This window comes from Pteropus medius, unplaced genomic scaffold (genome assembly GCF_902729225.1).
Source record: "Pteropus medius unplaced genomic scaffold, Ma_sr-lr_union100, whole genome shotgun sequence".
Lineage (NCBI taxonomy): Eukaryota > Metazoa > Chordata > Mammalia > Chiroptera > Pteropodidae > Pteropus > Pteropus medius.
The window spans coordinates 26150919-26164605 of record NW_024349801.1 but is presented as its reverse complement, the minus strand read 5'-3'; the positions used below and the strand labels follow the sequence as shown (position 1 = coordinate 26164605).

The window sequence follows — 13687 nt, the reverse complement described above, 5'->3', positions numbered from 1 at the left end:
TTAAAAAAAAAAAAAAAAAAAAAAGCTGTAAGCTAAATTCACTCAAGGATAGAAGTAGCCTTAATATTTAGCTAGTGATGTGATTCAGGCAAATCACAGGTCAGAGCAGAAACAAAAGTAGGACAGGGACGGGATGGGTACAGAACCCATAAACACTAAGGTCAGAGGTAAAAGAGGCAATGGCAAGGTAAATGTAGGATAATCTGAAACTCAGAGGAAGAATTCTTGGTGTCAGGAAGGAAAGTTTCTTCTGCAAACAGGACGCCAGAATAAGTGCAAAACGTTGCAACTGTTTAACCCAATGCTGAAATATAAACCTTTGTTTAAGTCCTATCTAAATAAAATAATGAAAGGCATGTTGAATTTTAGTCATTCCCTTGAAGCAAGATGAATAAAGAAAGGATTTCTATTACTGGTGTCTCTGGCCCTCATCTCCCCTCTGATTACCACTTGTATCTCCCACTACCTTCAACTACCCTAAGAACTCCTTGGACTCTCATTGTTCACACAGTTGCCAAGAGTAATAGGCTAGATATTATAAAGAAGAGATAAGAAAAAGCAGCACCTCAATATGGACTGAGAACAGACAACTTGAGAGAAAGGACATGTAGAAAGTAGAAGCAGATTCTAGTTTCCTCCTCCCAGCTTTTCTATACATCCAGGTTTCCTCCCAAGTCATCTTTACTTGAGGAAGGTGTAGGGACCAAATGAGGATCGGAGGAGAATGAAGTCTCCAACCCTTCTTCCCTAAAGGATCCTCTAGACCACTATCTTTTAGAAGACTCTCCAATGAGATAGCAGGGGCATGGGGGACAGAGGTGATGAGAGAGTAAACAGATCTTCCCTTCATCTTGGAAAAGGCAGGTAAGACTGCTTCCCTGACCAACTTGCCTGGTCTTTCAACCCTCCTCTTCATTTCCCTCATGCAATAGGTTTCTCACCAATTTCTCCATCTCTCTTGGCCTTTGTCTAGGCAGTTCCAAAAGGACTACTTACACCAAGGAGGCTTCTCAGAGCGCTGCCGGAGATGTAGGGTAGGTGAATGAAGAGTACGGGGTGGGGAAAATGGGCTATTTGAAGCCTGGTTGCTGTGCATAGAGTCAAAGAGGGCTGTACAGAAAGGGGAGAGAGAGAAGAGGAAAAAAGAGCACATGAGGAAGAATCCAAGAGCCATAGGTTCTTAACATAAGTCAAAATCAACTTATACTTCCTCAGACTAAGAAGGAGTATCCTAGGAACCCTTCACACAAACCATTTTTAATATTTTAAACTTTGTATTATGAATATTTTTGAATATTTTTTAAAAGTTGTTGAAAGACTAGTACAATCAATACCTGTACACTCATTGCCTATATTTAATACATTAACACCTGTCAACATTTTGCCATACCTGTTTCATCTATTTCTTTATGCTGAAGTTCTCTAAAATATATGACAAACATTATGAAACATGTCACCTCTAAATGTTTAATATGTAACTTTAAAATATAAGAAATTTTTCCTACATATTGATATACCATTAATAAACCTAAAAAATAATACCCTAACATCACGTAACATCCAGTCTATATTCAAATTTCATCCAATTATTTCCAAAATGTCTTTTATAGTGAGATCCAAACATGAACCATGCATTGCATTTAGTTATGTCTCCAAAGTCTCTTTTAATCTAGACCAGTGTCCTCCCCCCATTTATTTTTTCATAGTGACTTTTTGAAAAGAATAGGTCAGTTGTTTCACCAAATATCATGTCCCACATTCTGGATTTGTCTGATTGCTTCATCATAAAATCATTTAACTTGTTTCGCTATCCTTTATTTTTCCTATAAAATGGAAGTTAGCTATAAAAAGCTTCATTAGGTGATTCAGTTTAAATAACTCTGGCAAGGATACTTCAAGAGGTGATCCAGTGTACTTTACATTGTCTCATATTGGAGGCACATGTCTCACTATCCCACTAAATAATGCTAAATTTACTGAGTTAAAGTGGTGCCCACAAGATCTCACCATTGTAGTTTTCCCTTTCTGATAAAAGGTGATCTTTTGACACCATGCAAGCCCATCAACAGTTCACCTAATTATGTTAGTATCCACTGAGGACCCTTAATAATTTTATTAGGGGTATCAAATGGTGATTTTCTAACTCTATCAATTCTACATTAGCTGGCACATCTTCTGTAAAAAAGAGCTTTCCCTCTTAAACTGGGGCTATTTGATTATACCGAACTGCAGTTCTTACTGAAAAGGTAGGATATGTTTATTTCCTTTTAATTAGATTTCAGAAGAAAGAGTTGGTGAAAAGTATTCTCCAATAGTGGCAAACGAGAATTATTTATTTATTTTTTTATAAGATTCATTATGAGCATGTGGATTTTTATATATTCAATATGAGCTTGTGAATTTTATATATTTATATATTTTATATGTATTTTAATCGATTACAGTAAATTATTCTTTTTAATGCTTAAATATTTTAATTTTGTTGGGTGAGAGCCTTTTAAGGTTGATTGCTTCCTTGCTTTTGTTATATGTTCCAGAATCACCTTGTGTTTTCCTTGCCCTAGACCATGCATTCTCAACAAAATTGGTTCTTGGTGAGGACAAAAAAAATCTTAGATATTTAATAGGTTTGTGTCCATGAAATGGTCACAATACATAAATAAATAGACAGTATATCTGTGATATTAAAACTTCATGCAGTGAGGGGTGATTAGGGAAAAAATGTCTAAAAAGGCTCAGGGTCGAGGGGAATGCATGATTTAAAAACAAAAAAAGGTTAAAAACATACCCTAAACCAAGAACCACTCATTTTCCCATGGAATCTGGGTTGCTATTAGTGGGAAATATACGTAGAGACCAAAATCTAGGTGCTAAGGGAGCTCATTGCTACTGCTTCTAATGTTTCATGTTAGAAAAAGTACTAAAAATCCCTGAATTCATATTGATATTTTCAATTCAAATTTGACATTACAGTGTTTGAAAAGTTTTTTGAATTTATACTTACACCTAATTGATCTTACTTTGAAAACTCTGGTTCCTAATAATAAAAACATAATTACTCTTTTGCATTACTCTATTATACAGATGTGTATATATATATAGTTTTAAAATAGTAACAATACCACTACTAACAATTAAACTACTGAAAGAGGATGAAAATTATTTTATAGTTCTTTTTGTTCCGCCAAAGGATTTACAGTCAGAGTACAGTATTCTAAAGTTATTTGAAAAATTGTTCTCCCTGTGTGGTTATGTTACTATTTTGGGGTTATTTCTTTCCCTTTTTTTTTTCAATTTTATGGTTTGCTTCTTTTCCCATTTAGTTCTATATTTTGAAAAAAAAAATTACAGGTTCACAAGTCAAAAGGATATAAAAAGGCACACTCAGACAAGCTGCTTTTCCTTCATGCCCTTCAGATCATTCCTTGTTGTTCTCCAGAAATACCATTCTTATTAGTTTGTAGTTTTTACTTTTTGCATTTCTTTTCGCAGATATGTACGTTTCTCCTTACTTGCCTTCCTTACTGACAAAATAGGTAACACACTATTAACACTATTCTGCATCTGATTTTTTCACTTAGCAATATATCCTGGAGATTACCTCTTATCAGAATATATAGACTTTTTTCATTAGTTTTAACAGATGCATAGTACTCCATTGAATGGATGTATTACATTAATCACTCTTGTACTGAAGAACTTTTGGGTTGTTTCTAAAAGTAATAAACACTAGAAATCATGCCATAATGAATAACTTTATACAAATGTTATTTTAAGTTTGTGTAGGAATAGCTTCAGAACAGATTCTTAAAACTGGATTAGTGAGTCAGAGAGTAATTATAACTATAATTCTCTGAGACATTACAAAATTTACCTTCACAGGGTTTATATAATTTTGTACTCTCACTAACAATGTATGGGATTGCTTGTCTCACCACAGACTTGTCCAGAGAATGTGTTGTCAAACTTTTAGACTTTTTCCAATCTAACAGGTGAGAAATGGTATCTAAGTATAATTTTAATTTGCATATTTCTTATGATCAAGGTCGAGCATCATTTCATATGTATAATGGCCATCTGCATTTCTTTCTTTGTAAACTATTCTTTTTTAAAAAATCACTTTTGGAAAAAATTAATAAATAAAAATAAAAATAATAAAATCACTTTTGGTCTTTCCCATATTGATATGTATGAGTTCTTTGTATTTTAGGATGATTAATCCTATATGTGATATAAATTGCAAAAAAAATTTTTTCTTTCCTTATGATGTTGCTATTGGTTTTGCTTGTTCAAAAAATGTTTATATGGCTTAATTTATCAATCTTTTCCTACCGTTTCCCAAATTTGAGTTTGAGTCATAACTAGGCTTTCCTTACTTTTAGGTGATAAAGGAATTTATCACCACCACCCCTGCTTACTTTTTGTACTTGCATAGTTTATTTTTTTTATTTGAGATGAAATCCACTTAACATTAAGTTAACATCTTAAAGTGTATAATTCTGTGGCATTTAGCACATCCACAATGCTGTGCATCACCCATACCTAGTTCTAAAACATTTTCATCACCCCTTAAAACCACCAATCTGCTTTCTGTCTCTATTCTGGATATTTCATATAAATGGAATCATATAATAAGTGACTTTTTGTGTCAGGCTTCTTTCACTTGGCATGTTTTTAAGGTTCATTCCTGTTGTAACACATATCAGTATTTCATTCCTTTTTATAGCTCAGTAATACTGTATTTTATGTATATACTGCATTTTCTTTATCCATTCATGTACATTTCAGTTGTTTCCACCTTTTGACTATTGTGAATAGTGTCACTATGAATAATCTGTGTTTAACTATCTGAGTATCTGTTTTCAATTCTTTTGAGTATATACCTGCAAGAAGAACTGCTGGGTCATATGGTAATTCTATGTTTGACTTTTTGAGAAACAGTCAAACTGTTTTCACACTGGCTGCACCAGTTTACATTTCCACCAGCAGTGTACAAGAGTTCCAGCTTGTCCATGCCCTCACTAACATACATACATACATACATACATACATACATACATACATACATACATTTATTTATTTATTTATTTATTTATTTATTTATTTATTTATTTATTTATTGTTTTCTTTAAAATTACAGACATCCTACTGGGTGTCAAGTGGTATCTCATGGCTTTGACTTGCAAGTGACTACTGAGGGTGAGCATCTTTTCATGTGTTTCTTGGCTATTTGCATTTCTTTAAGGAAATGTCTATTGAAGTTCTTTGCCCATTTTTAAATTGGGTGGTTTGTCTTTTTGTTGTTGTTATATTCTGGACCCTCATCAGATTTATGATGTGTAAATATTTTCTCCTTTTCTATAGGCTGTCTTTTCACTTTCTTGTAATATACTTTGATGCACAAGTTTTTAATTTTGGTGAAGTCTATTTTTTTTCTTTTGTTGTTTGTGTTTTTGGTCTAGAATCAATTGCTAAATCTAAGGTCATGAAGATTTATTTATCTTATGTCTTCTAAGAGTTGTATAGTTTTAGCTCTTATATTTAGGTCATGGATCCATTTTGAGTTAATTTTTGTAAATAGCATAAAGTAACGGTTCATCTTCATTCTTTTGCATGTAGATATCCAGTTGTTGAAGAAACCATTTATTGAAGAAAGTGTTTTTTTGCCAGTATGGTCGTGGCACCCTTGTTGAAAATCAACTGGCCATAGATGTATAGGTTTATTTCTGGATTCTTGATTCTATTCCATCGGTCTATATCTTTATGACAGTACCACATTGTTTTGATTACTGTAGCTTTGTAGTAAGTTTTAAAATCAGAAAGTGTGAGTCCTCCAACTTTGTTTTTCTTTTTGATATTCTTTTTCTCTTCAGGCCCCCTTGCATTTCCATATGAACTTGAGGGCCAGCTTTTCCATATCTACAAAAAACCCTTTTCCACTTCTGCAAATAAATAAATAAATAAATAAAGTATACTGGAATTCTGATAGGAAATGCATTTAATCAATGATCATTTTGGGACATATTGCAAATTTTACAATATTATGTTTTCTACATGAACACGGAATGTCTTCCCATTTATTTAGGTCTTCTTTAATTTATTTCAGCAATGTTTAGTAGTTTTCAGTGCACAAGTCTTTAAACTTCTTGGTTAAATTTGCTCCCAGATATTTTATTCTTTTGGATGCTATTATAAATTGTATTGTTTTCTTAATTTCCTTTTGTTCATTGCTGGTGTACAGAAATACAATTGAATTTTGTGAGTTGATCTTGTACACTGCAATTCTGCTGAATTTATTCATAGTTCTAATAGGTTTTTTGTTTTGTTTTGTTTTGTTTTGTTTGAGGTTTCTTTGCCATTTTCTCTACATAGGACCATGTTGTTCTCTGTAAGGAGAGATAGTTTTACTTCTTTCATTCCAATATGGATGCTTTTCCCACCCCCCTTGCCTAATTGTTCCGTCTAACACTTCCAGCACGATGTTGAACAGCAGGCATCCTTGCTGGTTCCTGACCTTCAGGGCAAACTTGCAGTCTTTTACCACTGAATATGATGTATCCTGTGGGTTGTTTGTAAATACCCTTTATTGTGTTAAGGAAGTTTCCTTCTATTTCTAGTTTGCTGAGTGTTTTGTATTATGAAAGGGAGTTGGATTTTGCCAAATGCTCTTCAGTATCAATTGAGATGATTGTTTTTTCCCCTTTGTTCTATTAATATAGAACATTAATAGAGTATTGACTGATTTTCTTACATTGAATCATCCTTGCTTACCTGAGGTAAATCTCAATTGGCCATGATGTATAATTCTTTAAATGTGCTGTTGGATTGGTTTGTTAGTATTTTGTTGAGGATTTTTGCCCCTATATTCATAAGGGATATTGGTCTGTAGTTTTCTTATGCTATCTTTGTCTGGCTTTGGTATCAAGGTAATGCTAGCTTCATAAAAAGTGTTTCTTCCTCTCCCATTTTTTTGGAAGAGTGTGAGAAGAACTGGGGTCAATTCTTCTTAAATGTTTGGTAGAATTCATCAGTGAAGCCATCTGGTCCTGGACTTTTCTATGCTGAGAGATTTTTGCTACTGATTCCATTTTTTTTCTTTGTTATAGGTATTTTCAGATTTTTTACTTCTTCTGGGGGCAGTTTTTGTAGTTTGTGTGTTTCTAGGAATTGTCCATTTTATCTAGCTTATCTAATTTGTTGGCATACAATTGTTCATAGTACTCTCTTATAATCGTTTTTATTTCTGTAAGGTTAACAGCAATGTACCTGCTTTAATCCCTGACTTTAGTAATTTGCATCGTCTCTTTTTCTTAGTCTAGCTAAAAGTTTGTCAATTCTGTCGATTTTTAAAAATTTTTTATTTTATTATTAGTTTCAAGTATACAGTACATTTGTTAGACATTTATATAGTTTATAAAATGATCCCCCTAATTGCTCTTTCTCTTCACTAGCCATTACATTAATGCAAACTGCATTCCCTATGCCGTGCTCCTCATCCCCATGATCATCTATCAGATATTAATTTATACTTCTTTAACTCTTCACCCCATTCTCCCAGCCCCCACACCCCCTCCTCTCTGACCATTCCCAGATTGTTCTCTATATGTGTGAGTCTGTTTTTGATAGTTTGGTTTTTTTGTTTCTTAAATTCTGCATATAAGTGAGATCATATGGTATTTATCTTTCTCTGACTTATTTCATTCAGCATAATAACCTCTAGGTCCACCCATGTTGTTGTAAATGGTAAGATTTCATTTTTTTTAATGGCTGAGTAATATTCCATCGTATATATGAACCATAACTTCTTTATCCAACTGTCTGTTGATGGGCATTTAGGTTGCTTCCATATCTTGGCTATTGTAAATTGTGCTGCCATGAATATAGAGGTGCATAGATCTTTACGAATTATTGTTTTGGTTGTCTTTAGATAAATACCCAGAATTGCTGGGTCAAAAGGTATATCCATTTTTAATTATTTGAAAAACCTCCAGACTGTTTTCCATAGTTGCTGTACCAATTTGCAATCCCACCAAAAGTGTACGAGAGTTCCCTTTTCTCCACATTCTCACCAGCACTTGTTGTCCTTTGATTTATTGATGACAGCCATTCTGACAAGAGTGAGGTGTTATCTCATTGTGGTTTTAATTTGCATTTCTCTAATGATTAGTGACCTTGAGCATCTTTTCATATGTCTATTGGCCATCTGCATTTCCTCTTTGGAGAAATATCTCTTCAGATCTTCTGCCCATTTTTTAATTGGATTGTTTGAATAATGTTTATTTATTTTTTTCAAAGAATGAGCTTTTGGTTTTGTTGATTGTTCTTATTTCCTTCCTTCCTTCCTTCCTTCCTTCCTTCCTTCCTTCCTTCCTCCCTCACTCCCTCCCTCCCTCCCTCCTTCTTCCTTCCTTCTTCCTTCCCTTCCTTCCCTTCCTTCCTTCCTTCTTCCCTCACCTCCTTCGCTTTTTCTTTCTTTTTTTTTTTTTTAACACTTGTGAGCATTTAATGAACTTCCCTCCATGTGGTTTCAAGCTACCAGGACAAAGGCCCCCACAATACCCTTAATCTTCTCCTCAGCTCTTCTGCTGAAGAATTTGGCCTTCACGATTATAGGCTGCTTTGGGAGCTTTCCCTTTCCCAGAACTTTGTAGTCGCCCAATCACACCACATCAATGATAGGAGCAGCTCCTGTCTTGTTTTTGGCAGCATTTACCTGTGTCTACTCATGGACCAATGTCCACAGTTCATCAAGGCTGACAGTTGGGCAGAAGCTCTAGTTCCTCTTTAAGTGGTAATGCCTCATACCAACTTTCCCAAAGTAACTTGGGTGATATTTGTCAAAGTTGATCCTGTGGTGATGTATGCCACCAGCATTACCTCGGCCTCCCTGGTGCTTCCGGTGCTTGCTGATGCGGCGGTGGCCATGGCTCACGTGAAGGCCCTGAAGTTTCTGGGCCTTCCTCAGTCTGGATGGCATGTCCTCAGCTAAGACGAAAGAGCCCTATTGTTTTTCTATTCTTAATTTTCTTAATCTCTGTTCTAATCTTTATTCTTTATTCTTCTTTCCTTCTGCTAACTTTGGGTTTAGTTTGCTTTTTTTTTCCCCAGTTCCTTAAGATATAAATTTAGGTTTTATATTTAAGATCTTTCTTATTTAAACATAGGTGTTTATAGCTTTAAATTCTATTAGCACTGATTTTGTTCCATTCCATAACTTCTGGTATGTTGCTTTTTCATTTTAATTTATCTCAAAGTATATTCTAATTTCCTTTGTAATGGATCTTTGACCCATAGATTGTTTAAGATTATGTTGTTTAATTTCCATGCTATTCGTGAATTTCCCAGTTTTTCTTCTATTATTGATTTCTAGCACCATTTCATTGTGGATGGAGAGGATATATTGTGTAATTTAATCTTTTAAAATTTATTTAGACTTCTTCTATGGCCTAACAGATGATCTATCTTGGAAACTACTCCATGTACACTTAAGAAAAATCTGTATTCTGCTGTTTTGAGGTAGAATGTTCTATATACATATGTTAGGTTTAGTAGGTTATAGTTCTGTTCAAGTTCTCTGTTTCTTTATTGATCTTCTAATTGTTCTCTCCATTATTAAAAGTGGAGTATTGAAGTCTCTATTTTTGTAGAACTGTATTCTCCCTTCAATACTGTCACTGTTTACTTCATATATTTTGGGGCTCTGTTTAATGAGTATATGTTTATAATTGTTATATCTTCTTGATGAATTGACCTTTTATCAATATGTAATGACTTTTTCTGTTTCTTATAAGTTTTTGACTTAAAGACAATTTTTTCTGACATTAATTTTCCCCAGCACTTATTGGTTATTATACACATGGAACATATTTTTCTATTCTTTCATTGTTAACTTATTTGTGTCTTTGGATCAAAAGTGAGTCTCTTGTAGATAGCATATAGTTGGATAATTTTTTAAAAAATTCATTCTGTCAACCCCTCTGCCTTTTGTTTGGAGAGTTTTATTTATTTACATTTAAAATAATCAGTGATCAGGAAAGGCTTACTTCCGCCATTTCGCCACTTGTTTTCTATATGTCACATACCTTTTTTATTCATTTCATCCATGACTGGCCTATATTGTGCTGAATTGATTTTTTGTAGTGAACCATTTTGATTCCCTTCTCATTTCCTTTTCTCTATATGCTTTAGATATTTTCTTAGTGGTTACCATGGGGATTACAATTAACATCCTAAACTTATAATAATCTTGTATGAATTGATAACAGTTTAGCTTCAATAACATACAGAAACTGCTCCTATAAAGCTCAGTCCCTACCTTATGTTATTATTATTGTCACAAATTATACCTTTATACATCATGTGCTCATTAACACACTTGTAATGATTGTTTTATTCATGTGTGTGTTAATTCATATATATATTAAAAAAAGAGGAGTTACAGATAAAAAATACTATAATGCTGGCTTTTATATTTACCAGTGTAGTTACCTTTATCAGAGTTATTTATTTTTTGGTATGACTTCAAGTTACTGTGTAGTGTCCTTTTATTTCAGCCTAAAAGCCTCCTGTTAGCATTTCTTGTACGACAGGTCTACTAGTGACAAACTTCCTCAGCTTTTGTTTATCTGGGAATGTCTTAATTTTTCCTTCATTTTTGAAGAGTTTTGCCAGATATAGAATTCTTGGTTGATAGTTCCTTTTCTTTTTTTCTTTTTTCCTTTTTTTTTTTTAGCACTTTTAATATGTCGACCCACTGCTCTCTGGCCTCTATGATTTCTGATGAGAAACTGGTTGTTAATCTTATTAAAAATCACTTTTATGTGAAAAGTTGCTTTCCTTTTGCTAATGTCAAGATTTTCTCTGTCTTTGTCTTTGGACAATTTTATTATAATATGTCCCACTCTAGATCTCTTTGTATTTATCTTTCAACTATTTATATGTATAGATTTGTATCTTTATCAAATTTGAGAAGTTTTCAGCCATTATTTCTTCAATTATTTTTTCTCCCTTTCTCTTCTCCTTCTGAGACTGCCATCATGCATTTGTTGGAATATTTCATGATGTCCCACAAATTTCTAAGCTCATATTTCTTCATTCTCTTTTCTCTCTCCTCTTCAGACTGGATACTTTTCAACTGATCTACCTTTAATTTCTTCTGCCTGCTCAAATCTAAGAAATCCTCTAGTAAATTTTTCGTTTCTGTTACTATACTTTTCATCCCTAGACTGGTTCCTTTTTATATTTTCTATCTCTTTAATGATATTCTCTGTTTGTTGAGACATCGTCCTTCTGATTTCCTTTAGTTCTTTGTCCCTGGTTTCCTTTCCTGATTTAAAATCTTTGTCTAGTTAACCTACTGTTTGTGGTTCATCAAGGACCATTTCCATTAATTTATTCTGTGAACGGACCACACTGTCTTGTTCCTTTGCATATTTTATACTTTTTTTTTGTTGAAAATTGGACCTTTTGAATATTATGTTAACTCTGAAAATCAGATTACTCCCCCTCCTTGGGGTTTGTTTTTGTTGTTTGCTGTAGTCTGTAGCTATTTGTTTAGTGATTTTCCTAAACTACTTTTGTGAAGTCTGTCTTGTCATATGTGGTCTCTGAAGTCTCTGTTCCTTTAGCTTATGTCTAGCTAGTGTGTTGACAGGGATTTCCATGTGCCAGGAAATTGCAGATTGGTTCTGTGTTGAGGTACTCCTTCAACGCTAAGCTGGACTGTTTATAATGCCCCCTTTGCCTTCACTCCTTTCTTGTGCTGAGTCTAGAGTTCAGCCAAAGGTGAGAGCTTAAGGTTTTCTCATGTCTTTTATGCTCATGTGTTCTTCCCTAGGCATATGCATGGCTTTCTAAATTACTCAGTATATGCAGATGCTTCTGAATGCCCTAATTTCCTGAAGAAACTCTATTCCCAGGTTTTTCTCTCAGACTTTCAGTATGCTTATTGTTTGCCTCGACAATAATTTTTTGCCCCAGACGGCATGTTGTTCATTTGCCTTACAATGTTTTTAAAAAACACCTCCTGCATAGCCATTTTTCTGCTCTGAGTGATTTCCAAGTTAGGTGAAATAAAGGTAAGCACCCAGTGTCAGTTCTTCAGGTAGCCCACAGACAAGTTAGAATAGACAAACACAATTCTTTAAGGATAAAGTCTGTTCTACTCCTTCTGGAACCAGGGACCAGGGTCCCACACTGAGAACATGAGTTACCATCTTCAACATTTCTGCCAAAATGGGGAAAGGTGTGGGAGAAGGTCAAGTAAAATTACTGGAAAGCTTCCTGCCATCTTTTGGTCACCTCTTTCTTGATTCAGAATTTTCCTAGTGCTGCAAACTTTTGACTACTTTCCAGAGTTCTGACAAAGTTGATTCTGACAATTTTTACTTGATTTTTTTGGTGTTCCTGTGGAAGGACAAGCTCTTGGACCTACTTACTGCATAGTTTAATTTTTACATTTAGATCTCTGATTGATATGGAGTTTATCCTGGTATGCAGCATGAAGTATGGATTTAATTTTAATTTTGAATGATGATTCAGTTGTCTCAACTTCATTTATTAAAAAGTCTATCTTTCCCCCTAGTATTTTGAAATGCTAACTTCATCTATTTCTAGATTTAATATTTTGTTTGACTGATCTCTGTCTATTCAAATACCGATACCACACTGTTATTATAGAAGTTTTATAGAATGTTTTAAAATCTGGTAGAACTAGTACCCATTTGTTGCTCATCTTTTCAATGTTTTCTTGGCTATTCTTGCTTGTTTATTTCTCAGAATTGACTTTAGTGATATTTCTATGATTTTGAGTCAGCCTATGCAATTCAAAATTTTCAAGTTTACTTTTGTATATTTTTGGACTGCCTCTTTTAAATTTATTACTCATGTTCTAGGATGCATTGGAGTGGGTGCAGAGATAAGGGTACAAGATAAAAGTATTCCCCATACCTGCAGATACCTGCACTTGTGCTTCAGTGTGGCGCTGGCAGACTCTACTCAAGAATTCACTCACTTGACGCAGAGAAAGGGCATTATGAAGTGTTTCCAGGGGGTAGATGGTAGGCACCATGGAGCACCCTTCAAATCCTGTTAGAAAAGAGATGGGCAAAGTCAACATTATTCCTGCCAAATATACCCCACTGGCCAAGGAAGCATGGAGAGTCCCTGAGAGCCATCAGGAGAGTCCATGGCTTTTGGAATATGGGGCATCCAAGATTCTCAGGAGAGGGAACTCTTTAGATCCCCAACAGGAGTCTATTTTTGTCACCTCCAGATTTCCTAAAAAGTCTACCTGGTAAGGCCTCCTGGTGAATCAAATCACCTCTCATCCTACCTATGGAGAGCCTGCAATATCTCATGGAAAAATCAACAGAATCCAAATAGGGTAAGCACCTATATTGCTCTTGTAGTTTCTGGGGGAATAAAAAAATGTTCAGAGGTAAGGGGTGAAATTATAGGTCCAAATGAAGTAGGGAGGTCATGAAGCTGGGAGGAAACAGCAGATTTCGGGGATCATGTACAAGAGAACCAGACTAAGGGGGCATGGAATCTGAGAAGGGGTTCATGCAGATCTAGGATATGGGTAGAAAGGCTAGGATATTTGAAAGCAAGCTGGAGAACATGCAATACATATGGAGCTCAGCCCAGGAAAATCACATGCATGAACAAGCTAGGGGATGGAAGTTCT

At 34.5% G+C, this 13687-nt stretch overlaps 2 protein-coding genes and 1 pseudogene across 25 annotated transcripts in view; all 3 read right to left on the bottom strand.

The window, feature by feature from the left end:
• The window catches only part of LOC120622832 (inositol hexakisphosphate and diphosphoinositol-pentakisphosphate kinase 1-like), a 3843-nt gene extending 3411 nt beyond the window's left edge, over positions 1-432 (bottom strand). The window contains exon 1 of the mRNA XM_039888539.1: positions 414-432. Within this exon, the coding sequence (XP_039744473.1) occupies positions 414-432 (19 nt within the window). The remainder of the gene's footprint in view (positions 1-413) is intronic.
• Positions 433-954: 522 nt separating this feature from the next.
• The window catches only part of PPIP5K1 (diphosphoinositol pentakisphosphate kinase 1), a 38386-nt gene continuing 25653 nt past the window's right edge, over positions 955-13687 (bottom strand). For 13 of the 24 annotated variants that reach the window (XM_039888325.1, XM_039888335.1, XM_039888316.1 and 10 more), the window contains 2 exons: positions 12959-13086; positions 955-1110 (listed from right to left, as the gene is read on the bottom strand). In XM_039888325.1, the coding sequence (XP_039744259.1) occupies positions 970-1110; positions 12959-13086 (269 nt within the window). In that variant the 3' untranslated portion in view covers positions 955-969. Of the gene's footprint in view, positions 1111-12948; positions 13087-13687 lie in introns of all 24 variants that reach the window. The other 11 variants (XM_039888319.1, XM_039888323.1, XM_039888332.1 and 8 more) reach the window with 2 other exon arrangements.
• LOC120622731 (60S ribosomal protein L27a-like) lies at positions 8480-9463 on the bottom strand (annotated as a pseudogene).